The sequence below is a fragment of the Notamacropus eugenii genome, chromosome 4 (assembly GCF_028372415.1).
Source record: "Notamacropus eugenii isolate mMacEug1 chromosome 4, mMacEug1.pri_v2, whole genome shotgun sequence".
In the NCBI taxonomy this organism is placed as follows: domain Eukaryota; kingdom Metazoa; phylum Chordata; class Mammalia; order Diprotodontia; family Macropodidae; genus Notamacropus; species Notamacropus eugenii.
This window is the reverse complement of record NC_092875.1, coordinates 341,650,301-341,678,294: the sequence shown is the minus strand read 5'-3', so window position 1 is coordinate 341,678,294 and position 27,994 is coordinate 341,650,301. Positions and strand designations below refer to the sequence as shown.

Genomic DNA, 27,994 nt, shown 5'->3' with positions numbered 1-27,994 from the left:
GGATGAAAAGACAGGCGGGACACAGCAGTCTGAACAAGCTGAGTTTATTCTAGACATACTGAGCCAATAAATTAGGGGGTTGGGGTGCTTAAATAGTAAAAAAAAACCATAGGGGTAGCAATTGAGGCATGAAACAGAACAGATTGTGATAAGTAGAAAGGGAGGCCTCAAGCCCTCTTTATCGGAATGTTATCCTGTATAGCAGGGGCCCTAATTCCTGGAACTTCAACACCCAAATTCAAAGATGTGCACCTGAGAATAATATATCACTTAACTTCTCAAGTCAGCTACTCTCTCTTGGAGGAGGGGAACTCTTGATAAGGGGCTCTTTCAAACCCCTCAAGGTTCTCTACATCTCCCCCTTTTTGTTTTACAATGACTCCTTCCTATTCATCCAAATGTTGAATGCCAGGTTATGTATAGTATTGATGATTAAGAACAGCAGGGCAGGAGCACAGATACAAATACAAAATACTCTTGCAAGGCCTATGACCAACAGTCCAAGGTCTTGTGAAAGGTCACTTAAAAGCCCAAATGCTCTATTTATCACATCTGCAATCTGTTGTGCAGCCTCAGGTGGATCCAAGTCGCTATGACTTCTGACATCATCAATAATCTGAACAATTTGTTCTAAATCATCCATATCCATAGTTACATTATTAACATTTCATAATGCTCTTAAGTGATTGGTAATTTTGGTAAAATTATAATTCACATTTAACAAACATAAATGGGTAAACCTATAATCACATTTCAATCTACTATATAAGCTGAGTATCTCAACTTGTTCATTAATTTCTATTACATCCCATAGCAATTCATCAATAGCCTTATAAAAATCCTTATTAATTTTTTCTTGTACTTGAATGCCCTTTTAATATTTCTGGACAATTGATCTAAATATTTGGCTTGTTTAACTTCTGTTTGTACTCATAATACCTTCTGTTAAAGCTATACTACTATCAATAATGGCTAGTAAAGCAATAATTCCAAAAATAATACAGGAAATACACCTTTTTTTTTTTACAAGAAAGCAATTTTCTGCGAAGCAAATTGATAGTCTGATCTCCTGAAGCTTGATACCATTGAGCCTCCTCCGCCAAAAGGAGAGCGAATGGACTCCATCTAATAACAAACACCTTTTGGCCTCCTACTTTTTCATTTATGCAAGCATTCACAGAGCAGTTCAAACAAGTGACATGGAAAGTGTTGTCCCCTCGTGCTGTCACAGTCCCATTTTTGTCAGCCTTAACCAAGTTAAGGGAATTCAGTAAAAAGAGGAGCCCAATGAGAATCTGTCTGGTATCTCCTTTAGCCTTTCCTCTTCTTGTGCGCCCCCGGCAGGTCTTTTTGTGCAGGCGCAGCTCCTCTATCGCTTGGACAGGTCTCCTATCTCTTTCTTGGACCCACACGACTTCGCCATCTGTGGAGACAGAAAGAAATCCTCTCCCTCTAGTTACCACCCTATCAGGTCCTCTCCACACCTCACTGACATCCTTCCAAAACACCTGTTGTTGCTGGGGTGCAATCTGCTTTTTACTAATAATTCTGACATCATTACGGCCAAAAAATGAAAAGAATGTTTGTGAAGGAGTAAGGTTGTCATAATCTAAGGTTAAGTTGTTAATAACATATAAGGCCTGTGCCAAGCTCCCGAGGGGACCTACCAACCATTCCCCCTTTTTGTTTTTGAAGGAACAGGTTGAGAGTTTTATTCTTCCTTTCTACTACTGCCTGACCTATAGGGTTATATGGTATTCCTGAAATATGAATGATTTGTAAAGAGAAATGTAATGTTAGAACTGGGGCCCAAGTACATCTCAAGCACCCCACCCTGTCTCCCTTTAAACAGATAGGACCCAACACATTTTTGGGATAAGGGATGAAGGTCTCGGCTTCTGAAACTGCTTCCTGCTGAAATTGGACGTAGAGCTGACCCTGTCTCACAGGGTCCCAACATTGGAGGGGTTGGGTCTTTAACCAATATGAGGAACTTGACGATTCAGAGGGTGATAGGTGATGGTCTTGAACAAAGAAACCTAGAAGACACAAATCTGGCACAGAGATTAAACGAACAAGGACCAAAAAGGAGTAAGAATAAAATAACTAGAAGTGCGGTGGGTATGAGAATACTGTCAGACTTCCTCACACTCTCTTGATATACTTAGTAACTATCTAGGGATAGGAGAGCTTTGGATGATCCCCATTTGTCCCCAACGTCCTTATCTGCTTTCTATATGTTTTGATCAAGCTTGTATTTAGCTTTCCAAATCTCTAGAACTGATCATTTAGACTGCTTCATATTCCTTTATATTTCTACTATAGACAAGATAGTGCATAAGTTGTTACTGTTCACTAACATGGCTGTATTGTCTTCAACAAAAGAGATTTCTAAGTTGAATCTCACAACTGAATAGATGATCATTGTTGTTTCATTGGCTTGTTTATCTTTTTCTGATTATATTCAATCTGGAAGAAAAAACTTTAGAAATTAAGTTGTTAATAAGTTCACACATTAATTTTAACTTTTGCTTATTAAAACAGCAAGATCTTTTCTGCTTTATAGGTCATTACATATTAAGTAGCAATGCCTTCTCTTGAAAATGAAAATTTTAGTAGGCTTTAACCTTATTTTGAAAAACATTTCTTCTAAAAATATTTCTTGTTCTTTTTTTTTATCAGTTGACATTTTATCATAATGTTAAGAGAGTTACTAAACTTTTAAAAAGAAGATTAGGTGAAACCTTTTAAAATGATAGTTGTCTTTTCACTTTGAAACAAAAATAAACCTTTTAAAATTAAAATTTATTAAAACTTAGTTGGTATAAAAATATCCTAAGGAATATGAATTCCCAAAGTATTATAACAAACCAAATTCTTAGGTATTACAGAATTCCTAGATATCATAAAATGCTTTAATAAAAGTGCATAATAGAATCTTACATTGGTAACAGTAAGAGACTGATTACAGAAGAAAAATTAGTGCGTTTAAAATCTTTTAAACAACAGGGACATCTTAAGGTGAGTCTTAAGTCATTTACATAAATTTCTGAACATGTTCCAATTTCAGATAAAAATAATATCGTTTTCCAGTAAGATTACACAAAGGAGCTCACATGTTATACTGACTACTTGTAATTGATCATAGAAGTTTGCTATAGAAGGAAAAAATAAGGACATGTGATATAACAAATATGATAGGACAAAACATCTTTGACTCTGTTTGAATTCAGATAGGAGTGAAATTTTCCAATCATACAGTATCTGTATTATAGCCAGACTCAGGAACAGTCAGGTAGGGAAACATTCCTTTATAAAAGGACACAATGGGGGAACTGACCAGGAGGATCCCATCCTAGATTGAGTCTAGAATTGTCCCCTCGGTGTTTCCTCTCCAGGTACAAATTTCACCTGATAACAGTACAGGATGCAGGATCACAGTGCCTCTGAGTAACTTGTGGCATATTCTTTCAGATACTGATTTAATGCAGACAACTATACCCAAATTCAAACTTAAACAAAAATATTTATGGTCCCAAATGCTTTTACCTTAAACAGCAAATTTCACTAATCACAACTTAAAGCCAAATAGAGTTATTTGTATTCCCATGGAGTTGCAATAAGCAATGAAGATTAACAGGACTCACATATATAAGAGATTCCATTTAACATTCTTCCTTCTCTTGTCCTGATATAAAAGTCAATTATTAAAAATCCTTTCTATTTATTACATTTGTTACAACTTTTGAGCAAGTCACATTCATTGTTTATGAATTATATAAGCCAAACAAATTTCTTTCTTAGGACTGATGACCTTGTCCACATGAAAGGGGCCTTGGCAGTTTTACAAAATAAAAGGAATTGGCATGAATCCCATGCCTGCCAACCCCCAAACATACAGGAGGACTGTTCTGAATAGGCAGAACCAGTCTAGATAAAATTTTTACTCCATTCATTTCTTTCCACACATTGTAATCAATTAACAATTTTAAATTTAGCATTAAAACAGCAACTTCAAAAACTAGTTAACAATCTTACAACTTTTATAAATGATAACCAAATTATTTTAGCTGCAACTTCTTTAACAGACAAAGGTGAAAATAGCGGGTTTTCTAAATGGCAATTACAAAACATTATAAGATAAAGTTAGTAGGACTGATAAAATTGTTAAATAACATAACTGGCTACACACAATTTTTCCAACATCTTTTAGTTTCAACAAAATTCAGATTACAAATTGCTTTCTCTAACATCATTTCTGGATTAAAAGTTTTACATCTGTGTCCACTCCTTAAAAATGTTTTTGAAAGAAAAAGTTGTGAAACTGCAAGTGGAAGTGAGGGAGACTCTGGAACAAAGTCCAGTGGCGCCTAGTCCCCTCCTTTCCACTTGGGAGTTCAAAGCTCTATCTCTGAGGTGTCTTTTTTCATTTTCAGATTTATGCATTTTCTCAATTTGCCTTAGTGCTAAATAATACAACAAATTCTGACCTGTCTTAAACATCCAATTAGGAGTGGCATGTATCACTTAAAATGTGACCAAAATAACTACCTTTTAGTTGTATCCCATATACAAAAACTTTTCTCTTTTAGGTGAGCCATGAGATAATTAAAATGCTATTCAATCTGCCTTTCTGATATGAGGGGAAAAATTTCCCCAATTTCTTCTCGTCTTTCTCTCCACCTTCACAACCTGGCCAGGGTTAGAAGATAGAAAGAGAGACAGAATTTTACCAACAACTTTCCAATAATTTCCAAAACTATTATGCTTTCCTTAAACTTCATACCTGTGTTGTACTCCTAGTGGGCTTTGATTAAAGTCCCTTTAAAACTTCACATATTATTTCCTTGTATTTCTTATGTAAAACTGCATTTAGCAGTCATATAAACTAAATAGTATTAGTTTCTCTCTTTCTCTCTCCCATTCTCCTCCCTGATGCTGCAGCCATCAGAGAGAAGGGAGGAGGAGGAGGGAAAGAGATAATATTCCAAATTCCAGCTACAATGGAGCTGGCCATAATAACTCACAAACACACACACACAGAACATGTAAAGACAGAACACATATACAGACAATAAAAGAAAAGAATCCAAAAACTGAGAAAAACTGTCAGAAATTCTCTGCACAAATGATAACTTTGGCTTACTTTCTATCACTGTGTTCCAAACATCTTTCATACAATTCAGATTTCCAACTAAGTAGTCTCATCCTTCAAGGGTAGTTTCACTATATTGCACCAGTCAGTGGGGTATAGGGCTGTCTGAGAAATGCTGTCTAGAAGAGACTGAATGTAAAGATTATCTGGTCCATAACTGAGTAGTTTCTTTGAGAATTTAAAATCCAGAGGGGTATGTTCTCTTACAGCCACTCGGGTTATAGGGATGTGGGGTTTCTATTAACACCAACATTAGCCTCATTTCCAGAAGTATTTCTTCTCCTCTTTCTGTGGCTTGCTGAAGGAATTTTTTGTACAATCCCTTCAGGCTCCTGGATTTTTTTTTTCTCACAAACTTGTGATCTAGACTTGTAGAATGGAGGAGCAGTGGGAGGAGGAGACTCTATTTTAAATTTTTGTGTGACACACTCCATCAGGTCTTCCTTCTCTTTTGTACTAGAGGCTGCACCTACCTTTATTGTTTTTGTGGCTAATGATTTGGGGTTTCTGTAGACATATTTTAAGTACATTCCAAATTGAAAATATTGTAGCAGGAGAAGCATTTGGTCTGACCTCTCTGTAACACTCACTCCTTAGATCGCCTACTGTTTCCCACTTTTCAAGATTTATAGTCCCTTCCTCCGAATCCTTCATGCCTTTCACCACATGAATTACTTCTTGACCCCATGATTACTTCACTTGTCTCTTTTAAATGCCTGGGCTCTAGCCTATTGCTAAAGTGAAACTAATTTTGCAGAGCTCAAAGCAAAAATGACCGCGTTGAAGAAGCGGCCCCTTCCAGGCCTTCCCCTCACCTTTTACCTGCACACTACTTTCCTCTTCGGCTCTAGGGGTCCTCCTCTGGTCTTGCGACACGAACTAGGCTCTCCTGTCTAGAAAGGGCGGGGCCCCACGTTGGGCGCCAGATGCTGTGGCCAGCACAGTCCAGCAGGTCTGGGGTGGTTATGGGCTCACAGAGCAAGGATGAAAAGACAGGCGGGACACAGCAGTCTGAACAAGCTGAGTTTATTCTAGACATACTGAGCCAATAAATTAGGGGGTTGGGGTGCTTAAATAGTAAAAAACCATAGGGGTTGCAATTGAGGCATGAAACAGAACAGATTGTGATAAGTAGAAAGGCAGGCCTCAAGACCTCTTTATCAGAATGTTTTCCTGTATAGCAGAGGCCCTAATTCCTGGAACTTCAACACCCAAATTCAAAGATGTGCACCTGAGAATAATATATCACTTAACTTCTCAAGTCAGCTACTCTCCCTTGGAGGAGAGGAACTCTTGATAAGGGGCTCTTTCAAACCCCTCAAGGTTCTCTACAGGGATGAGTCTAAAAAAACTGTATACGGAGAGATAAAAAGGAGTAATTATCTCATCCAAATGAGTCATGAAAGGAAAAACTGATACAGAAGAAGTTAAAATGGGGAAAGGGGGATAATGCTAGAACCTTACTCTTATTGGGAATGGGATAAAGAGAGGGGAAATGTGTCTATCTAGAAGGGTATAAAAGTCTTCTAAATTTTGAAAGAAATGAGAGGGCAGAGGAATAGGGTGTAGGGAGAGGATAAAGGAGGGACTCTTGAAGGGGTGGCTAGGTTAAAGAATAGGAGGGCAAGGTAGCAGGTAGAAGTAAAGTAAGGGCCATCCCCACTTGTCCTGATTTATATCTTGCCACTGGACCCAGATTGCTCCAGAGGAGAAGGTGAGGCTTGTAACTTTACACGATACGATATTACATATATGTGGATGAGTGTATATGTGTATGTTTATAGATATCTGTGTGTATGTAGATAGAAACATCGACTTATCCATGCTGAATTGTAGCCTTCTTTAGAGTAGGGAGGGGAGAGGGAAGGGGAAAAATAAAGTAAAAGCGCACAACAGAAAACAAAAGAAACCTACAAGGAAGCAAAGAAAAGCTGGGGAGCTTTGAAAACAATGTATTGTATTTATTATATAGGTTTTCTTGAAATGGAAATGTATTGTTTTGTATTGAATACTCTCCTGTGTTCTGCTGTGCTCATGGCAATTTTTTTCTTTTTTCATTTTGTATTTAAGTTTAAAACAAATTTAAAATTTATCCCAAAAAAAAGTTTTTAAAAAAACTATGATGTCACATATGTAATTCTGACTGATAGGGGCAGGGTAAGATCCTTTGGGAAATCACAACCAGTGTTTTGAACTTTGTTCCCTTCTTTATTTATTCTTCTATCTAGACAATTTTAAATTCTAGTCTTATATTAGTTTGTCTAATGTTACTTATTCTCCCTGGGTTTCTCATACAAGGTAGGGCTTCTAGAAGAGAAAATAGGTTCAAGTCCTGCCCCAGATACTTACACCTATATACCTTGAAGAAAATCACTTAATTTCTTTGAGCCTCAGTTTTTTTCTCCTGCAAAAAAGAGGTTGAGCTCTTAATTTGTGGGGCTACTTCAAATTTTAATTTGTAATCAGTATGTAATCAGGTTTTCCTGCCCCACATTTGGCAACTAATGCTGACTAAACAAATAGCTTCTACAAATGTTACCTCTGCACTACTAATGGGAGAGAGTAAAACCTAACATACAATTCACTTATATTCCAGTGATATTTATCAAAAGATAAGTTACTACAAAGATAAATTACAACAGTTCATATCTCAGATGGACAGCAAGTACTGGAAGTGTGAATGCTAACTGCGGCTCCCTAGACTACTTCCAGATGAAGGGCACTCTCCTTTGGATGTGGAGAATTTCTTCTAGTTCTACAGAAGCCTCTTCAATGCCAATACAAGCACCAGTATCTCATGGTTTCAAGATAAGACTAAAAAAATTACTATGCCTTCTCTCCTTGCCCCTAGGCCAGGTCAGAGTGTATCTCCAATTCTCGTCTGCTTCTTACCTACTTTTCTACTCATACAGCTTTCCTCTGTGCTACTCTCCCCACCCTACTCTGCAAAAAATATTGATTCACTTATTACAGAAATGGTTTTTAGTCCATGGAATATTAATTAAGTTCCTCTTCCTTTTCTCCTTAATCTTTGAGCTTCCCAGATCTTTAGCCATTGAGATCTTTTTTTGTCCTTGATGATCATTTTGAGACCTCCATCATTTTTTTTTAAAAGCTTTGTCTTTCTCTAGAAGCATTAAAGAATATATTTCATTGTTTAGTATTTTCTTAAGTGTACTCACTTACCTTGTATTTCTCTTGTTTGAAGTATTCACAAATAAAATACTCTACTAACTTCTCTGGACCATTGCTAATCATCTTGACTTTTGTCTTGCCAATGGACTCTGATGACCCTGGAGGAGAGATGGAGGCTGATGACTTTGTGAAACTCTACTTCACTTAAACCCAATTCACAAGCAAGTCAGGATATCACTCTCATGATGTCATTGGTCCTTTTCTAGAACAGTGAACAACAACCCTACTAACTTCTAGTTTCTTTTGGAGAAATTACTCAGATGCTTCCCTTTTGTGGAGACCCCATTATTTTATATTTATAATTAGTGGTTCAGTTAAAAAAAAATGCTCTCACTTCTGTAGGATTTGTTCACTTGGAGTGTAGCCTGTGAGAAACATGCTCACTCTAGAAAAAATAATACTCGTGAAACCAGGAGAGTTCTCCTTATATTTATTTTACATTCATTCATTCATTCTGAATGGGTAGCTCTCAAATGGAGAGTGTACTTGCTCAGACAAATGCAAGATTTTTTTATGCTGTTCCCAATTTGAATTTCCCACCCTTGCCATTCATTGGTCAGCATTTCAGGTTTCACAGCCCACCTAACAATACCCAAATCCACCCCTACATAGGTCTCCATTCCTGTTTACATTTCTCACTTTCTTTATATTTTGTTGTTGTTGTTGTGTTCATCCTTCATTTTCGAAGAGGACCATGACATTGGAGAAACAATCACATGACTTGTACTTGACTTTGTTTTGAGTGAGGGAGGGCTGTGCAAGGTCACCAGCCTCACTTTCTCCTCCTGAGCCACCTGGATCCAGTGACCAGATATTCATCAGGTTGACTGGAGACGGTCCAGGATGCAATGGGAGACCTTGGCCTTTTATGCTAAGGCCCTTTCAGATACTCACTTAAAGTGAGGTAATGCCCATTCAGTGAATAGGCCTCTTTAAAAAGTAGTCAGGAGGATGACCCCTTTGAAAGAAAACAAACCAAAAAAAAAAAAAAATAGATAAATCACACTGGGAGGGGCAGGAGCCTCAGGGTTGTTGTTTTGAAGAGAAACTTTTACTACTGTCATTCACTCTAAGGCAAGAGGGTACAAAAACAGCCATTGAGTGGAGGTTGGGCAGGGACCCATTGTTGTTGAATCCATGAGCTTCAGAGCTCTCTGGTTCTAAGGTTTTAGGGGAAGAAAGAAAGGAGAGGAGAGAAGAGGAGAGGAGAGGAGAGGGAAGGAAGGAAAGAAATCTTTATACTTTACTTAGTAAAAGAATTGACATGTCACAAATTCTTTTAAAGGAATTTCCTCAGTTTATAAGAGATTGAACCTAGGATGTTTAAGTTTCCTTCACCATTAACCCAACAAGAGTCCAAATGATGGGGTATGAGCCCAAGCAGAGGCCTTTGTCTCTTGGACTGGGAGGGTTTTGGTCCCATTTGTCTGAAGGGCCCCAGAAAGCCTGGCCTTTGGGGGGCTCCTTGGATTCCCTTTATTTGATTTAGCATTCTCTTGGGGTCCTGGTTGCCCAGCCTGGTGCTCCCTGCCTTTGATCCTTGTTCTTACCAGGGTCCTATTATCAGGGACTACCAGCCACACCCATCAGATCCTCCCCGGACTCGATCTACATTCCAGACCATCCCTGGGGCCTCCAGACTGCTTGGTGACACCTGGATTCTTCCCAAAGTCTTTTTCTGTATTTAAGTTCCATCTCACCTCCATGAAGGCACTCAGATTCAATCCAGCTCAGACTGTCTAGCTGAGATTCTATCTGGCCTACTTGTTAAAACAAGCATTACAAATGCTTAGGCTCCTTAAGAGTCAACCCAGTATGGAGAATCTTTAATAAACTTTGTTTTTCTTTGTCTTTAAGAAGGCTTGTGTCGAATTCATTAGAGCAGACCCTGGTGTGTCAGTATTTTGGGGTCCTCAGCACCCCAAACCTTAATGCTAACATTCAAAGTAGTGTTGTGAAATGAAGTTCTCCTGCCTTTGGGGTTGTAGATTTTATCCAAAGTACAAAGGAGATGTAGACTTTGGATATGCCGATAAACAGGATATGCTGATAAGCAGGAGCCCACTTCTGGTTGAGTGAAGTGCCCAAGACTTTCCATTTGTTTTCCTGCATTCCACAGTAAATAAAAAACTTCCTGGTTTACATTACACATTTTCTGTGGGGAAAAAAAAGTTTGATTCATCTCTTACAATCCCAATCTACTTTGCTTATTGCAATATGATAGTCCAATCTCTTCTGTGTTTTATCATAGCTGGAGAGTAGTTCTGGTCTCTATAAATTGATTTTCATTGATGGCTAAAATCTCTTGGTTGCTTGCAATATTTGCTGTTAGGTATTGAAATTCTAAAACTAACAAACTATATGCTTTGGTGTTTTAATTAGGCCTGAAGTTTTCACAGTCAGTAATTTATGGATAGTATTAATAAATACTTTGTATTCTTTTCAATAATTCTAGGAAATCATCTTATATTATTTCCTACAATATGGAATTAAGAATTTTTAATTTATTGTGTTTCTCTTAGAGACTTAAAATCCTTAAGTTATCTACATAATACTACCTTCAATATCAACAACTTTGGTTTCTCTAGAATTCATGTGTTCTTCCAAGCTTGCCTCTTGCATCTCTTTTGTGAATGTGTCTTCTTGTATATTTTTTGAGTTCCAAATTTGTTGTTCTTTTTTTCAAAGCTTTTACTATTTTGGAGAAATTCTCTACTGGATATTGTATTCTTTATTGTTAATCTTATTGAGTTCTTTCTTGATTACTCTGATTTCCATCCTTAGGGCCACAATAATTTCTTCTTTTAATAATTATACTTCTCTTTTGATCCGTTCCAGAATTTCTTATTGTTCCATCATTTCTGGAGATCTTTATTAAGCACATATTAAGTGCAAAGCATGGTGCTTTTGCAATGGTACTATAAAGGCAAAAATGAAACAGTCCCTGCCCACAAGGAGCTTAAGTTCTATGGGAAGATGTTAGCATAAGCATAGATAAGTACAAAGTAATTTCAGGTATGCGGAGACTTCTGATAACTGGGGTGATCAGGAAAAGTGCTTTTTATTTTGGGCTTTCTGGTTCACTTTCCTTAATGACATAGGATTTAATCATTTAATTGTGATCTTTTCTGGAGTTTTTGCATTTCTTCCTACTTGATGAGTTTTAATATTAACTGACTTGCATAACCCCAGTCTTTCTTAGCTTTTTTTGTCTTTTATCCTTTCTCTTTTTTTTCTGGTAGGTTTTATTGACCATTTGCAGGCCCTTTCTACTTCTTTTTCTGTAGTGGCTCTTTTCTCCTTAATCCTCCTTCATTTGAAGGGCATGGAGGCTCCATTGGTTTCTTATCATGTGGCCACTCCATAGAGGACCACAACCGCATTTATAACCCCCTTTATTTTAGGGGCAAAAGTCCTTTCCTCTATAGCCAGCACTAGATGACTGGACCTTCTTTCACATCTCACATTTGAATCCCCTTTGGAACACAAAACTGAGTGAGTTCAATGTTTTCCATCTGTTATGGGCTATAGGAGGTTTAGACTGATTTAATGCTGTAAAGGGACAGGATTGAGGACATTAGAGTCAGAGCCTTTAAGACAAGTCATTTGCATTGAGTAGTACCCTATTGGGTAGGCTGGGAAAAGGAAGGTCAACTCTCTCAAGGTCTCTCTAAAGAACTTTGAAATCTGACACTGGCATGGTATTCCCCATCAAAGAAGGCACTCTGCTCTCTGAATGAAACAAAATTGCGCTAAGTCAAAAGAAACAGGGATGCACTAATTTAGAGACATCTCCACTATAAATGTTCCATGTGGACCATTTGTGTCTTACCTGTGGCAAAGTATTCCAAGCTCACATTGGTCTGATCAGTCACAGTTGGACGGACATATTATAACTTGACTGCAACACAGTGCTGTCATTTTGGTCCTCTGACAATTAAGGACAACAACCATGTGATGGTTCCTTTTGTAGAAGCATTTTCCATCTCTCCTCCTTGTTTAAGTTTACTTTATTATATATTTGGGCATTTCTTGTTCTTCTGAGGTTGTTAGACAGAAGAACTTTGCTGAAAATCATTTATGCCACCATTCTGCCTAGCTCACCTCTTAAAGGGTTTATACACGAATCTCATGAATTTTATTCATCTTCCCAATATTCCAATAACTGGAACTAGAGTGAGGATGGCATAATTAATCACTGAAGTATTAAATCAAACACTTTGACAATAGGAACAATTTAGTATAGTGAGCACAGCTGATACTGGGTAACAGCCATATTCTGATAGTATAGACTCAAAAGGCTACATAATTCATTTCTGAGAGTGTATCTCAGAAGTAAAGACAAGTTTTATTATTACTTTTATAACTTTGTTCTAAAAGGTACATCTTATTCAGTTTATATTATATTTACTTAGTGTTATTTGATTACAGGTATAGATATTTCTTATAAGGTTAAAATTCTTATTTATGTTCTCTCTGAATTTATATTATACATTCCTGAGATCTCCACAGTATTCAGTTAAAATTATCAAAATAGCTGCCTCCAGGGTTTTGCTGAAGTCAAATCAAACTGATTCGAGAAAGCCAACTGTTAAATTTTCAGTTTCAGCATTTGTGCTTCAGAATTTAGCCAAAGATACAACTCAGGGCTTGATTTATTGTTTTGTTGTTTGTCTAAAGTTACGAAAAGGTGGAGAAAATTAACAATGCAAATTAAACTTATAAGTGTCACATGTATTCCCCCCCCCCCCCAGCTGATTGTTAAACATTTATCAGCACACCATTGCCTGGCAGTAACTTGTACCTCATTTCAGCAAAACCCAACAGCTGGAAAAAAACAATTCCTCAGCTCAATTATGCAAAATCTAGTTAAGTATTATCTCAAACTCATAAATTACAACTAAGCAATACCTAGGATATCACACAAGCATTCTTGAAATCCTTGATTTTTCTTATTTTAAGAAAAAACTTTATTTCCTGTTCTAGAAAGTGACAAGTAAAAAGATAAGAGTTTTCAAAGGATAAGAATATCACTTTGTGATATTGCCACCAAAGTGTTTTAAAATAGTGTTACAATTTTGCAATCATCACTTTTTGTAGGACAATAAGCTGACAACCAAATTAACCCATAGTGTGAAGTTTCTCAACTTCTAGCTGAAATCAGCAATTATATTCCATGACTAAAGATCACTACAGATCTCTGGATCCTAACAGTAAATTACTTAATGTACAAATAAAAAGGCAAAACTAATGAAATAGAATGAGAGACTAATAAGATTTCATTTCCAAAATTAATTATAAACTGCTGAAGTTTTTTAGGAGTTTTTAGTATGGAAAAGAAAAGACCCAAGATGACTATCATAGCTATTTTGAATACTGAACCTGTCAGACTTCTTCTACATCATTCCAAAGGGTAAAATTAGGACCAAAGTGTGGAAGTTACAACAAAATATCATAGTATATTGGATATTGTACTGGATGACCTTTTCAAATTCTGACTCCACCAGTTACTAGTTACATGACATTAAGTTGAACATCTCTGTCTCAGTTTCCTCCTCTATAAAAAATGGCCAATAATCATTAAACATTTATTAAGCATCACTATGTGCCAGGTACTGTGCTAAGTTCTGGGGATGCAGATATGAAAAAGAAAGATAGTTCCTGGTTTCCAGGAACTTACAATCAACTTGAGAAGAAACATATAAAAGAGGAGAAGGGAATATTGGAGAAGCCAAAATAATGCAAAATTAGTGCAGCCAGTGTGAAATGACACAATGTCTGTCCTGTCCCTTCTCCTTAAATGGAGGAGTTTATTGCTCAGAGAGACAGATGATACTGATGAGGTGTGATTGGATCTTGCAGGGTGATGAGACTTCCCAATGATGAGTTTACTAGGGGCATAGTGAAAAAGTCAAAGAAGATAATACTTGTACTACCTACATCACGGGGCTGTTGTGAACATTGTATGAAACCATTTTTATAAGTTGTAAGGCACTATATAAACGTAAGGAACTTTATTATTTTTGTTACATCGGGCAATGTATAGAAGATCCTTTAAAGCTATGGAATGTCTAGCTTGTGAGGTCATGAAAGAAAGTATAGTTTGGTGGAGAAAAAAAAGTTGAACTTGTAGTCATAGGATCTGAGTGCGAATCCTGATTCTGTAACTTACCTGTGTGACCTTAGGCAAGTCCCTTACTTCTCTGAACTTTTGTTTCTTCATCTGTAAAATGAGAGCATAGGACCAGATGAGCAACAAGGTCTCTCCCAGCTTGACCACTGACTGTGGATATAGAAGAGGAATTATTCCCTGAGGTAGGAAGTTAGGATAAATAACTTGTAAGGTTCCCTCCAAATCTGAGTTTCTGAGACCACAGGAAAATCAGTTCACCTCTCTGGTCCCCAGTAGCCATATATGTCAAGTAAGAAGCACTATATTAAATGATCTTTAAGGTTCCTTCCAGCTCTGACCTTCTATAATTCAACAATTTTTTTTCCTACATAAAAATCCAGATTTGTTTTTTTTTACATAAAAAGCCACATACAGTTAAGTATTTCCAAAGGACTTCCCCTTTTCAATAGATGAGTTTTTCAAATCATGGACAGTTCTATTTATGGGCTCAGCTGAAGGACTAGTAGAAAAGAAAATTTGAAATGTCATTTCAAATATGAAATATGAACTGTTAAATGTAGGATGTTATACTGTCTGGTACACTGACTAATAAACATCTTTTTTTCTTCGTAAAAGAAAAGAAAGAAAAAAACGCTCCAAGTCAATTTGAATCATTTTACAGACTAGAAAGGGTAGCTAGGTGGCACAGTGAAGAAGACTCTTCTTGAGTTCAAATATGGCTTCAGAAACTTATTAGCTGTGTGACCCAGAGCAAGTCATTTAAACCTGCTGCCCTCAGTTTCTTCATCTGTAAAATAAGCTGAAGAAGAAAACGGCAAATCACTCCAGAATCTTTGCCAAGAAAACCCCAAAATAAGGTCACAAAGAGTCCTACACAACTGAAAACAGATAAAAAATAATACTAGAAGTGTTTTGTACTGTGTACACAAAAATTATTTGATAAATCAGTGCCTTTCAATACTTGTTTTGAAACAACCTAAGCATCTTCAAACATCTCAGGGAGATGTCATGATATTTTCAAACTTTCAAAACAGAATTAATTTTATCTGACTTTAATTTCAAAAATAAATATGTGCTAGACAACATATTTTGGAGAGAGGTTTGTTATAATATCAAACAGTAGCGTGTCATCATTCCCAAAAGGTGAGAAATTCCTCTGATAAGTATTTGATGGGGATGAAGAAGATAGAAAGAAAGTGAGAGTCTAGAAATTCAAATGAAAAGGTAATTTATTTTAAACCGTCTGTGGGAAATTCACCTTTTAGGAAAGGTTATGCAAACAACTAGGGAAATCAGTTTTCAGTAATATTTCCCTATACTAATAAGAATATTCACAGATTTATTTCTCACTTAGATCCAGGTCTCCCAAAGTCTTCAAAACTACTGGATGACACAGTCATTGGTCCTTCAGGTCCAGTAATATAGCATTACTGGGGTAAATCTTCCTTCGTTTTATTTTAAGATGAGATTTTTTTTTTACTTTCTTTTGACTCTGTGGGAATGTCAGAAAAGGACTTCTGTAACCAACAACTTCATATTTTGTTTGCCAAGTGTTTTGTGTTTAACATGTCTTTCTAACTTCTTATTTGGGTAGCACAAGTCCCAAATGAATATGAAACCCTTTACAACCTACCTCAGTTTCATTGTGGATGCTTTAGGACCTAAAGATTACTTAAAATTTAGGTCATCTCAAATCAAGGAGTTTACATTTAATGATGATTACCTTCTGGAACAGATGAAGTCATGTAGTGAAAATGGTTTTCGAAGTCTTATTGAAGAATCCAGGATTTAGAGTTAATTCCATCAAAAAGAAAGTACAAGCCAAGCTTTTAGAGAGATGCAGAATTCCTGGCTCAGTAAGAAGGCAGATGAAATTCAGTTGTATGCCGACGGTAACAATCCAAAGCACTTTTATGATTCCCTGGAAGCTATTTATGGACCAAAGACCTATGGTGCATCACGACTACTCTATGCTGATGGAGCCCCATTGATTAGTGATAAGGACATGATCCTAGGGAGATGGGCTGATTCACTTTACCATAACAGTATAGTTCTAAACACTTAACCTACCACATGAGAACCATAACTCCCTCACTCCAACTTCTGACCTCCCTGACTTTAAGTCCCAACTAAAAATTCACCTTGGAGGGGAAGCCTTCACCACCCTCTCTTAATTCCAGCACCTTTCCTCTTTTCACTATTTCCTGTTTATCCTGCACACTGTTTGCTTGCATGTCGTCGCTCCCATTCAGTTGTGATTCCATCGAAGGGCAGGGACTGTCTTCCGTCCTCTTTGTGTCCCTAGCACGTGGCCCGCTGCCTGGTAACAAACGTCTGCTGAATTTGTACAGGGCATAATTCACACGACTCGTTTACTGACACTTCGCAAAGCCATAGGGTCTGGGTCAGGGGTCCTCCTCGGGATCTCGGGCTCCTCCCCAGTAAAATGAGGAAGCCCACCCGCGGGGTTCAGGAGGTCCTTTCCGAGGATAACCTGTAACCGCGGGGCCCGGCTGGAGCGCTGGCTCTGTCAGTAACTAACCGGCCAGTGAGCAAGGCTTCCTGCAGAAGGCGAAGCTTTTCGTTGGAGCTTCCATCGGGCAAGCCAATTAACCCGAGTCTTAATTTCTTCACTTGAGAACCGTCAGGCATCCAGCAGCGCCGGATCACCCTGCGAGGGGAAGCACTTTTCTACTTTGGATGATGGATACTGGTGGGCACGTCTAGGCCGCACAGAGCAGGGCGTGAGGGCTAGCCTGATGACCGAACTAACCTTCCCGATCTGGGCTCGGGCGGGCAGGGACCGTGCCTTCCGTCTGCAACGGTCCCCTCCCCCAGTGCTCGGTACACGTGGCAGCGTGCCCTCCCACACTTCCAGCAAGCCTTCCAGCAGAGACACCCGCCGGCGCATCCCAGGGGGCGGGGACAAAGAGGGAGGGGCTCAGCGCCGAGCCAACGAGTCCCCGCCCCGGATGTGCGCTCGCGTGATCATTCCTCCAGCCAAGAACGCTGGAACTCGCGCGCCGCCGGCAGTTGTTTCCGGCCGCCCCCGCAGGGCGGAAGTGAGCGCGAAGAGGGGCCTCCATTTCCTTTTTTCCTCTGGCTGGCGTGGAGTTTGTCCCGGGCGGCGGCAGTCATGAAGAATAAGCATTTCCTCAGAGTAGCGGCCGAGAAGCTAATGGAAGCCTGCCCGGGCCAGGCCCGGTATCTTCTGTAAGAAAAAACGAGACCGACTTCAGGGGAGAGAAGGGGGAAGAAAGGCTCCCCCGCTGTGTAGGTGGGAGGGCGGAGAGAGCATGCGCAGTGACCCAAAGGGGCGTGGCTAGAGGCTGACTCCAGTTCGCTCCCCCTTCTACCCCCTCGCCCCCGTGCGTCTCTGTTCAATTTCGTTCGTCAGTAAATAAACTTTTTTCTTTTTCTTTCTTTTTTATGAAGCTGGGTGTACAATTCTTCACACGGTGAGTACGTAGAATTCTCAGGAAGAGGGTTGGGGGCGTGTATCTCGGAATGAGCCGATCCCCGCCCCTGGTGGAGGGAAGCGCGGCGGGGACGAGGGCCGACCTTTGTGCGGCTTTGGGGCCCGGCCTAGAGCGCCGCAGTGCGGCAGAGTGGGCAGCGCCGTGCGGTGTCACCCCCGAGCCGCGTGGTGCGGTGGGCGCGGGGGCAGGGAGCGTGTTCCCCAACCGCCACCAGCCCCGAGGCAGCTGGTACCCACAGCCGTGGCGCCTGAGCGCCCCTAAATTCTTTGTCGGCTCCTCCCCAGCCCCCCACTCCTGGGCTCTGTTCGCTCTGCTTCCCTCTTCGGGTAGCCCTGTCCCCCTAACCGCGGCCTGCACTGGATGGCACTACCCTCTGATGCCAGATACGGCAAGAGGCTGCCCGCTCTACCAGCCCCACTCAATTTGAATGGAAGTTCGAGAGCCTGCCATTCGCAGAAAGCTTTTTCTTGTCGCTAGTTCTCCCACTGTGGGCCATCTCTCACCTTCCTTACTCTGCAGCCCCACGTTCAGCATCAGAATCCACCCTGCCCCCTACCCCATGTCTGCTGATAGAGAAACCAGGTTAAGCATGGCTCCTCTGCCCACTGGAGCCGGGGTCCCCTCTGGACCGTCCTGCAGCATCTGGTCTTGCCCCAGCTGGCCGTAGCACCCAGCCACTTCTGGGTGCTGTACAAGGCTGCCCCAGGGGATGGCCAAGGGACAGGGAGAAGTCCCAGGACCAATACACAAGCCATAGCCGTGGGAGGGGTAAGGATTTTCCTTACCTAGACCTAGTCTCTATGAAGGGGTACTGTCTCTCCCTTGTGACACCTTCCATTAAGGCCAATTATTTATCCCCCCAACCCCACACTCTTTAGAAGTGGTAAATGGACTTTGTGCCAGGGATGCACTATCCTTCTCTCCCCCACTCCATTTCCCCATTCCAAGACTGTTATTTTCTGCACCACTAGTTCCAGGGACATGCTTTAGTCACCCCACCTCTGCCAAATGACATAAAAACCACCCTGAGCCTAGAGTCAGGAAGATCTGAGTTCAAATCCAGCCAAAAACATTTGCTAGTTGTGTGACCCTGGTCAGATCACTTAACCTCTGCCACAGTTTCTTCATTTATAAAATGGAGATGATAATTAGCATATGTCTTCTAGGGTTCTTGTAAGGACCAAATGAGATAATAATTGTAAAGTGTTTAGTACATCTGGTAAGCTTTATATAAGTGGTAGCTGTTACTACTAGACAGATGTTCTCCCACTTAGAGATTTAGAGGGTTGTCTGGGGCAAAAGGAGGTTGAGCCACTTGCCTAAGGTCATATAGGTAGTGTGTGACAGAACCAGAACTGGAACTCAAAGCCAAGAAACTTCAGACACATAAGCCATGCATTAATTTATTGAGCAAATAAGAGTGATACATAGGTCAGTTAAAAAATATTGAATATGCCTCTGTGAAGTACAAGTGTCTGTGCTGGGCCCTTAGGAAAGTAAAAAGGATAAATAAGATAATTGGTTTTAAGAGGCTTTCCATTTAGTAGGAGATGAGATATATGCAGTTAACTGATAGGAAATACGATATCACAAGTTCAGAAGAAAGCTATCAACCAAAATATTAAAGTTTGGAGGAGGTCAGTAGCTCGAAAATGAGGAATGCCTTCATGGATTGGATTTTAAAGCATTTTTTTAAACGTAATAAGATAGCTATTTATTCGAGGGAAATTGTTGGTAAATTTTTGTGGCCCATGTTTGTATATCAGGTTTTTTAAAAAGTAGAACTTCCCTTATGTAATATTTTTAAGCTGGTAGTTTGCCTTTGTAATTATGGCTTACTATTTAAATTAATTTGCATGTCTTGAGCTTGCCAATATGTAGCAAGGAAAGAAGCCCCAGGAGCAGTTGAGTAGAATTGAGAAGCCAGTTTTTTAGTCCAGTTGTGTTTTCCTTTTGAAGTAATCTGTCTTCTAAAGATAACCAGTTTCTGTAAATGTTATCAAACCTGAATAAGATTACTTAGCAACACCTCCAGCATGGAAATTGTTTACCAGAGTGCGTTTCTGTGGGATGAAATCAAGCTACAGACCAAATGAGGCATCATTGGTATGGTAGTTTAAAAAAAAATGTGCAAACACAGAATTTCAAATCAGAACTTGGTGTTGTATCATGGATCTAGTACTTAATACATGTATGATATTGAGCAGATCACCCTCTGACACTCAGATTTTTCATCTGTAAAATAAGGAGATATGTCTAGGTCATTTCTAAGATCCCTTCCAACTCTGAATCCTATGTTCTGGTCCATAAGATAAAAGATTCATCATCTCTAGGATTTTTTAAATCGTAATTTTACAAATGTTAGTGTAATAGAAATGTACCAGATTAGAGCTCATAAACCAATGTTATTACTGAGTTATTAGCATTGCATATTATCCATCTTGATAGCAATGATGTTGTTCACCTCCAAAATGTTCTAAAGAGAAAAAAGAATAATCTAGGTTTTATTATTTTTATTCCTCAGAAGATCCCAGTATGGATCCTCCTGATCAAGTTGATCATATGTGCCTGTTGTTGGAATGCAAGGCCACTGTAGCAGGTGTTTCCAAGGGATTGTCACCAAAATATGTTAGATTCCCATAAATTGTCCAATTAGTGTGCAATTAGAGCATTGGACTTGGAGTCAAAAATACCTGGGTTCATATCCTGCCTCAGACACTTGATAGTTGCGTAACCATTAGTAAGTCACGTACTCTTTCTCTAAGCTTTAGTGTCTCCATCTATAAAATGACTTCTGAGATCCCAACTCTAGCTCTATGTTCCTAAATTAGTATTGATTATCCCCTTTGATTTATATGTATTAAAATAATTCTTAAAATTATGTTTTTCTAGTAATGTTGTTAGTGACTTAAACTTGTCACCTACAGTATTGGGATCACTGGATTACATTTAATTTCATAAGAAAATATGGAGGATCATCTTCATTTGTCCTCAGTTACAAATTATGTTGGACAAGATTCCTAAGAAACAATGTGATTCTTCTGAGGTTGCTTAGAATGAATTGTTCTCTCCGTTAAGAATTTCAGTGTACTCAAATAAAAACATTTCAGTTTGTACTGAAAAGTACTTTTGAAAGGAAATTAAATCATTCATAATATTGGCCTTGAAAATGCATTCCGAGCATTTCTAATGCCCCTGCTTACTTCTGCCATCACTTTTTATTTAAGATGTAGAGAGGAGGTAGGACAGGAAGAACAGGCATTGGAGGCCATACAGTCTACTTCCTGAGAAATTCTTGGCCAAAGTCACACGGGTAGTAAATGGCAGAGCCAGGATTTGAACTCAGTTCCTCTAACCCCAAATTTAGTGAGACCCCTTTGAATTCTTAACTTTATTATGCCTGCTAACATGTCCCTCTCTACTATTTTCTTATGGTCTAGTGGGGGAAAGAATAAGACGTATAAGAACATGACTGTAGATTTTGAAAATCTTATTTGTGGTAATGTTGCAGGGTATCTTCTTCAAATCTGGTACTTCTTTTATGAAGCAGGTAGATGCAGGTAGTACCTCGTTTTGACTGCATCTGATTCTCACTAATAGGGAGGAGCTGGTTGTTGAAGTGGAGTGATGGAGACACTGGAGGGAAGTAACCATTTATTCCTAGAGTTGGTGACAGAGAAGAAGAATTAATCTAGGTATAACTAATAATCCTGTTAACAAATTTGCATAGCATCTGCTGTGTTGTGAGCACTTTACAAATTATTTGGTCCTCACAACAACCCAAAGATATTGGTATTATTAGCCTCATTTTCAAGCTGAGGAACTGAGGTAGAGGTTGTGACTTGCTCAGGGTCACTCATCTAGTAATTTCTGAGGTGGAATTTGACTCTAGGTCTTTGTGACTCCAAGTGTAATGCCCTATCCTCTGTGCTATGAAATCTCTTATATTTGGGTACGAAACCAATGTTTTTACCAGTACAAGATAGGGAGTATGTTTAAATAGCAGTTTGGGGTTTGTTTGTTTTTTTAATTCAGTTTTATTTTCCATTTTGAATTCTTTCCCTCCATCCTCCCCCTTCCCCATTCATTGAGATGGCAAGAAAGATAAAACCCATTACAAATATGTGTGGTCATGCAAAACAAATTTCCACATTAGCCCAGGCCAAAACAAAAATTAAAGAAGAAAATGGACTTGAGTGCATCAGATCTTTATCTGCAGATGAATAACATTTTTCATCATGAGTTCTTTGGAATTACGGTTGGTAATTATTTTGATCAGTTACTAAATCTTTCAAAGTTTATTGTCTTTACAATATTGCTGTTACTGTCTAGGTTGTTCTCCTGGTTTTTTCATTCTTTCGGTGTCAGAAGGGCTAGAATGCGGAAGAGATTTTAAACTTGTTTGGCCTCAGTGAGTACAACCAGGAGCAAGAGGCAAATGTAACCCAGATGGCAGGAAACATTTTCTAATGATTAGAGCTGCCCAGAAATGGAATTCCTTGAAAGATAATGGACTCCTCTTCCTTGTACATATTCAGGCTGGATGCCCATTTGTCATATATGTTATATATAGTCAGGATTCCTTTAGTGTATGGGCTGGACTAGATGGCCCCTGAACTCCCAAATCTCAAATTCTGTGATTTGAAGATTGTCACAAGTCTGTGTATTCCTTGTGAGTGCATGCACCCATGGGTTTGAACATTAGAAGAAACTGAAACGAGTGTGAAGGACGACTTAAAGCAAAGCACAAATTTTTATAAGCAAAATGACAAAAACAAGGCACTTTCTATACATTACTGAAAGAGCATGTAAATTGAGTCACCTTGTGTTTCAGCTTTATCACCCCTACTTCTTTTTTGTAAAACTAGATCTTCATTTATTGCATGTAGTTCTTTATCGTTCATGTTGCCTGTTGATAAGCCTCAGATGAATTTTTTTTGTTTGAACATATTTTTTCCTATTTCTAGTTTGGCAAAAATCTTTAAAAAGTAATATGTTGAAATTAGTTGTGATTTTGGCTGTCTTAAGAGTTGCTCCATTTCTTAAATTACAGATGAGAAGTCTGTTTCAGAAGGCCAGTGTCCGTATTGTTACCAGTTTCTCGTGCTGGACAGATACAGAGTCCGCCTGAAACCCAAGACAAAACTAAGGCCAAAAGTAAAGAAACTTCTTAATCGAGAATCAAGAAATTGTAGACTCACTTTTAAAGAAACAAAGATTCTTAAAAAGTACTGGGACTCCAAAAGTGTTCTGGTAAGTATCTTCTTTTTCTTTTTTAACATAAATATTTTTCTAAAGGAAATAGTTTCATATTGAAGAATCTTTATTTTTTTGCTTTCATGATTATTAAATTATAGAAGATAAAAATGCTTTTTTCTCAAGATTGGCTTTACCTGAAATATCAGAATTGTGTCTTAAGACTTAAGTATTTTTAAAACTGAAGTTCAGGAAAAAACAAAAACCTCAGTGATTATCAGTTTTTTATTTTATCATTCATGATCATCTAAAGTCAAGTATCTTGAGCACTAAAAAACAAATTAAAAATATAGTAACAGAATTGTTCCCAGAACTGAATAGTGGTCAGTTACTTTCACATATGCTCACTAATACTAACTTTTAGTTTTCACTTAATTTATTTTCCTATTTGTCTCCTTTTTCCTATGAACAGTAGTAGCTTGATTATACGTCTCTGAATTTTCCGTATTTTTAGTTATTTCTGTTATGCATGTGTTGCCTTTTGTCTATAAAATAAAAATAAGTAGATATGCTTGTTTTGACATTTCTGTTCTCAACTTAATGGTTTATTTACTAGGGAACTACCAGTACAAAAGATAAGGGATGTAATGTGGTCTAATAATAGCCATACTAGATAGGTACCTGGCATGCAATAAATGAAATGCATTTACTTTTGTAAATAAATATATTTATAACACCAGAAAATTTTAAACTCTGGCATTTTTTTTATGACAAGTCTCCAAGTCCCAAGTATCACAAAGGCTCAAATCCTTCAGTGAACAGTTTTCACACTTTATCTAGGCAAATAAATACTATGTCCTGCCTTTCCAAGAGGACAGGTTATATCGTTGACCTGGTTTCAGACTCACTACTGAAAATTTTAGAACTGAACAGAAGGAAATAGCAATGCCAGCCGTCAAGAGAAGGTGTTTGTTATGATTTCTTGATTGTCAGATCCTTTGGATGTTATTTCTTTGCCTCTTGAAATGGTATTGAGACAAGATCATAGAAGATTTCCTTGCCTAGAAATGAGGAAATGATAAATTACGTAAAGGGAAAAACAGGTGATAAGGTTGATTTTTTGAAGGTATTGTGGTAGAGAGGCTGAACTCTGGGCTCAGGACCAGGAAAGCCTGGGTCTCTGGTTCCACTCAACATGTGCAAGTTACTTAACCTCTTAGTCTTCTAGGCACCTCTCTGATTCTAGGTTGTAAAGAACATTAATAGTGGGAGCTCCCTATGCCTTAAGGTAGATTTTAATGCCATCTTCCTATTCTATTTTTACCTAAATATCATAAAAAAATGGTTGTATTAGTACTTTAAAAGTGAAATTAGGAAGCCCAACTATGATTTTCTCTTCTCTGAGAACTGTTAACAAAGCACATTGTTAGTTTTATTCCCCTTAACTTGGAGGATCAAATTGAGAGAACGTGTGTAATACTCTAACAAAGAGATCAATTTAGACAGCACAGGTAAGTGCTAGCTAAATTTTAAAACAAATATATGGAGGATGGGAGTTAAACTTTTAACATGATCATAGGATCATAGATTTAGAGTTAGAAGAGATCTTAGAGGTCATCATCCAGTCAATCCCTTTTATAGTAAACTGAGGTTCAGTTTGTACATAACATAAATTTTGTGTCTTTCTCTTTGTAGTTGGTTACCTGCAAAGCATGCAACAAAACAGTGAGGTATAATGGTAAAAGCAGAAGCTTCTTGGCAGAAATGAAAAATAATCTTAGCACTCCCAAGATCAAACCTGGCATGAATACACCGGATATAAAAGCTTCAGGATCTACAAAGAAAAAGAAGAAATCCTTCAGCAGTAATAAATCTGGTTCCAAAGACAATAGTCCAGCATTAATTTTCAGGTATCCGAAAACTTTATTTGAAGTGCCAATATTAAATCTTAATGGACTAGACAGATTGCTTGGTCCCACAGGGCTTCTCAAAGAAATCTTAAAATCACAAAGTTGAAATTTTTATGTTGGTGTTTTCAGAACTGAAACAAATTAAAATGTAACTCTCTCCGCAATGTAGATTGAAGTGGGTGAGTGATAGCATAAAATGTGTGTCCTGGCCCTGACATCACTGGATTTGATTGAGAAATAGAGGATCTAACATCATCATTTTGGCTAACATAGACCTTCCCATTCAGCAAACATTTACAAAGTGCTTGTTTGAAAGACCCTGTTGCATGCCAGGCCTTCCATAGGCTAGCTCAAACCTGTCCTTGCAGACTTTGCTTATATCACTGCTCTTGTGATATTTTGCTGTCCAGTCAAATTAATTAGTGTTTGCCAACCCTGAGCACTTCGCATCTTTCCCTGCTTCTTATTGCCTACAAGATGGTGGGTGGCATGGCTCAGTGAGTTAGGCCCTAGCTCTATAGTCACAACTTCCCAGACCTTAGTCTCTTCATAAGTAAAATGAGAGGGTTAGAGTATATGGCCTTTGAGTTCCCTTCTAGCTCTGAACTGGGACTGTTATCCTATGCTTGCGAATGCCTTTTCTCACCCATTTTCTACTTATTAAATAGGACAATTTTCATGTTCCATGAGTATCATTGCTATATCCAGAAAACAAGAAATGCCCCAGCATGTTGGGTGGACTCCATCTTGTGAACTTAGGGGGGACATGGACAAAAGTCTCACAGGATGGGCAGACACAGATGAATTGTGATCTATGTTAGTGGAGGGAACACTTACTTTGATGAGATCCTAGATCTATTTGTTATACCCAACTCACATGCCATTTTTCTCCCGAAAACTTTTCCTGATTCCTGTCCTGCATCTCAAAGCCAGTCATCCTAAAGCCCTCCCCATAGCATCAGGCAGCCAGGTAGAATAGCAGATTCAGCAGAAGACTTAGGCCTGAGTTCAGATCTTACACAAATCACTTAACCTCTCTTTGTCTATTCCCTTAACTGTAAAATGGGGGCAAGATTAGCACCCACCTCACAGGGCTGTCATGAGGAGTAAATGAGATAATACTCATGAAATCATTTAGCCCAGTTCTTGGCATGATTAATGCTCCTTTCCTTCCCCTTCCTCTTGAGCTTCTTTTATTTTCTGTCCTAGAGACATCTATGCAGACAGCAGTGAGCTAAGGGATGTGGGAACAAGTCCTGTGCTCTGTGTCAGGGGGTAGGATACCACATACCTGCATCAAGTGAAGTGTCAGAAGCACTCACGCACAGAGATGCACATACACATACACACAGAGATACAGCTGTAATGGCCATAAAAATGATTCATTGACATGCATCTATATGTGCACTGTTGGTCATATTCCCTAACAGAGTAGAAGTTAGTAGGGTCCTGAGCAAGGAAGGAGAGACAATGTGATTTCAGGGTTATTGTCAAGGATTCTCTTTCCACGTTGGCATCGTCATATTTTCAGAGGAGATGCTGCCTGAAGTGCACTGTTTACACCAGCCAGCCTTTTGAAGTGTCCTAGAGAAGCTGTAAGAGTCACCTGATTAGCTGAGACTATTAAAATAAAAAAGAAGAAAAGCGTTTCCTTGTAAAGTAAAAATGCCAGCATATGGATCTGATATAATCATTGCTAGAATGCTAAAATATTGGGCATCCTAAAAACACTTAGTGCAGTTTTAAGGTGTTAAAGCTGAAAACTTCACTAAAACTTGGGACATCCTGGAGAAGAATGGGGAGCCTAAAGAATAACAAATCCAGTGCCTACAGCCCTGTGGCATATTAGCAATGTTCTAGGCTAAGCAGAAGATAGAATTTCAAAAGTAAAAACAATTGCTCCCCTTTGATCAGCAGTGATTTGCACTTAGTTTTTGTTTTTTTTTTTCAGAACCCCGACATCAGGACAGTCAACCCCCAGTTCCTCCTCAAAGAGTCTGGGTAAAATGAAGCGTCATCTATCTCAGCTGAAGATGATGCTTCATAGTGAAGAAAGCCAAAGGACCCCAGCGAAGGGTCTCAGAGACTTCCTGTCCTCACTCTGAACAGGAAATCCAGGTGTTGTGGACATTGGAGCAGCTGCTAAAGTGGGGAGGCCTGCTTTGCCTTCACAGCAGCAAACAGTTCTCTTCGACATACTTCTCAGTACTTTTTAACATGTTTCTGAAGTGCTGGGCACATAGTAAGAACTTAGTAAATACCCACTGAGTTGTGCTTGGTGTCCCTGGGAAGGATAACACCAGGAAACTGTATAACTGACATCTTTTCCAGCTGTTGGAAATCCCATTCCAATTTTAATGTTATATATTTAACATATGTGGTATGGTGGGGGCATTAATTAAAATTGTGATGTCAGATCAGTTACCAACATTAGTCATTTACGTACTTTTTGTTTTTAAGAAAATTGACACCTACTGCCAGGGTGTACTCATTCTTAAGCAATTCTTCTAAGAATTAAATTTCTTTCTTTTTTTGTTCTACTGCATCAGTGGTACTGATTCAGTTGTGCTGAAAATATGCAATGTGTTAACTTTGAGTCATCTCTTTGCTGAAGATAGAAATGTACTGTCTGTACATTTTCCTTTGGAGAGAGATGTAAATACGTGCATCTTTTAGTCATATTTCTCTTCCCACCACTAATTTATTCTTGGAAAAATATATAGTAATATTTTACTCAAGAAGATATATTAATTTCTAGGTCTAGACAATTTCTGGGTCTAAAAAGTTATGACATAATATAGTAACTTCTAATTTTTTTCAGTAAAATACATCCTAAGTTAAAATGGTACCTAAGCTTTCTTTTGAAGTTATTTACATGATTAAACTGCTTTGGACTATGTGCTGCTTTCTGTTATCTTACAGTTAA

General features: G+C 38.6%; 1 protein-coding gene and 1 long non-coding RNA gene across 2 annotated transcripts; one reads left to right on the top strand and one right to left on the bottom strand.

Annotated features, from left to right (window-relative positions):
- Window positions 1-28: 28 nt before the first annotated feature.
- Window positions 29-17,416, bottom strand: LOC140501530 (uncharacterized). The gene is made up of 4 exons (XR_011966218.1): window positions 16,207-17,416; window positions 14,523-14,573; window positions 8,342-8,448; window positions 29-1,423 (listed from the first exon to the last, which is right to left on the bottom strand). It is a non-coding gene; the product is annotated as an uncharacterized lncRNA (long non-coding RNA).
- On the top strand, window positions 17,399-27,967 carry C4H18orf21 (chromosome 4 C18orf21 homolog). The gene is made up of 5 exons (XM_072605282.1): window positions 17,399-17,696; window positions 17,919-17,941; window positions 23,016-23,215; window positions 24,854-25,068; window positions 27,020-27,967. Exons 1-5 carry the CDS (start codon window positions 17,620-17,622, stop codon window positions 27,171-27,173), a joined length of 669 nt encoding a protein of 222 aa, XP_072461383.1. The 5' UTR covers window positions 17,399-17,619; the 3' UTR covers window positions 27,174-27,967.
- Window positions 27,968-27,994: the final 27 nt, after the last annotated feature.

Coding starts and splice junctions, on each gene's coding strand:
- C4H18orf21 (XM_072605282.1), top strand. CDS start 17,620: ATGAAGAATAAGCATTTCCTCAGAGTAGCGGCCGAGAAGCTAATGGAA. Junction 17,697..17,918: donor GGCCAGGCCCGGTATCTTCT/GTAAGAAAAAAC, acceptor TTTTTTATGAAG/CTGGGTGTACAATTCTTCAC. Junction 23,216..24,853: donor GGGACTCCAAAAGTGTTCTG/GTAAGTATCTTC, acceptor TTCTCTTTGTAG/TTGGTTACCTGCAAAGCATG.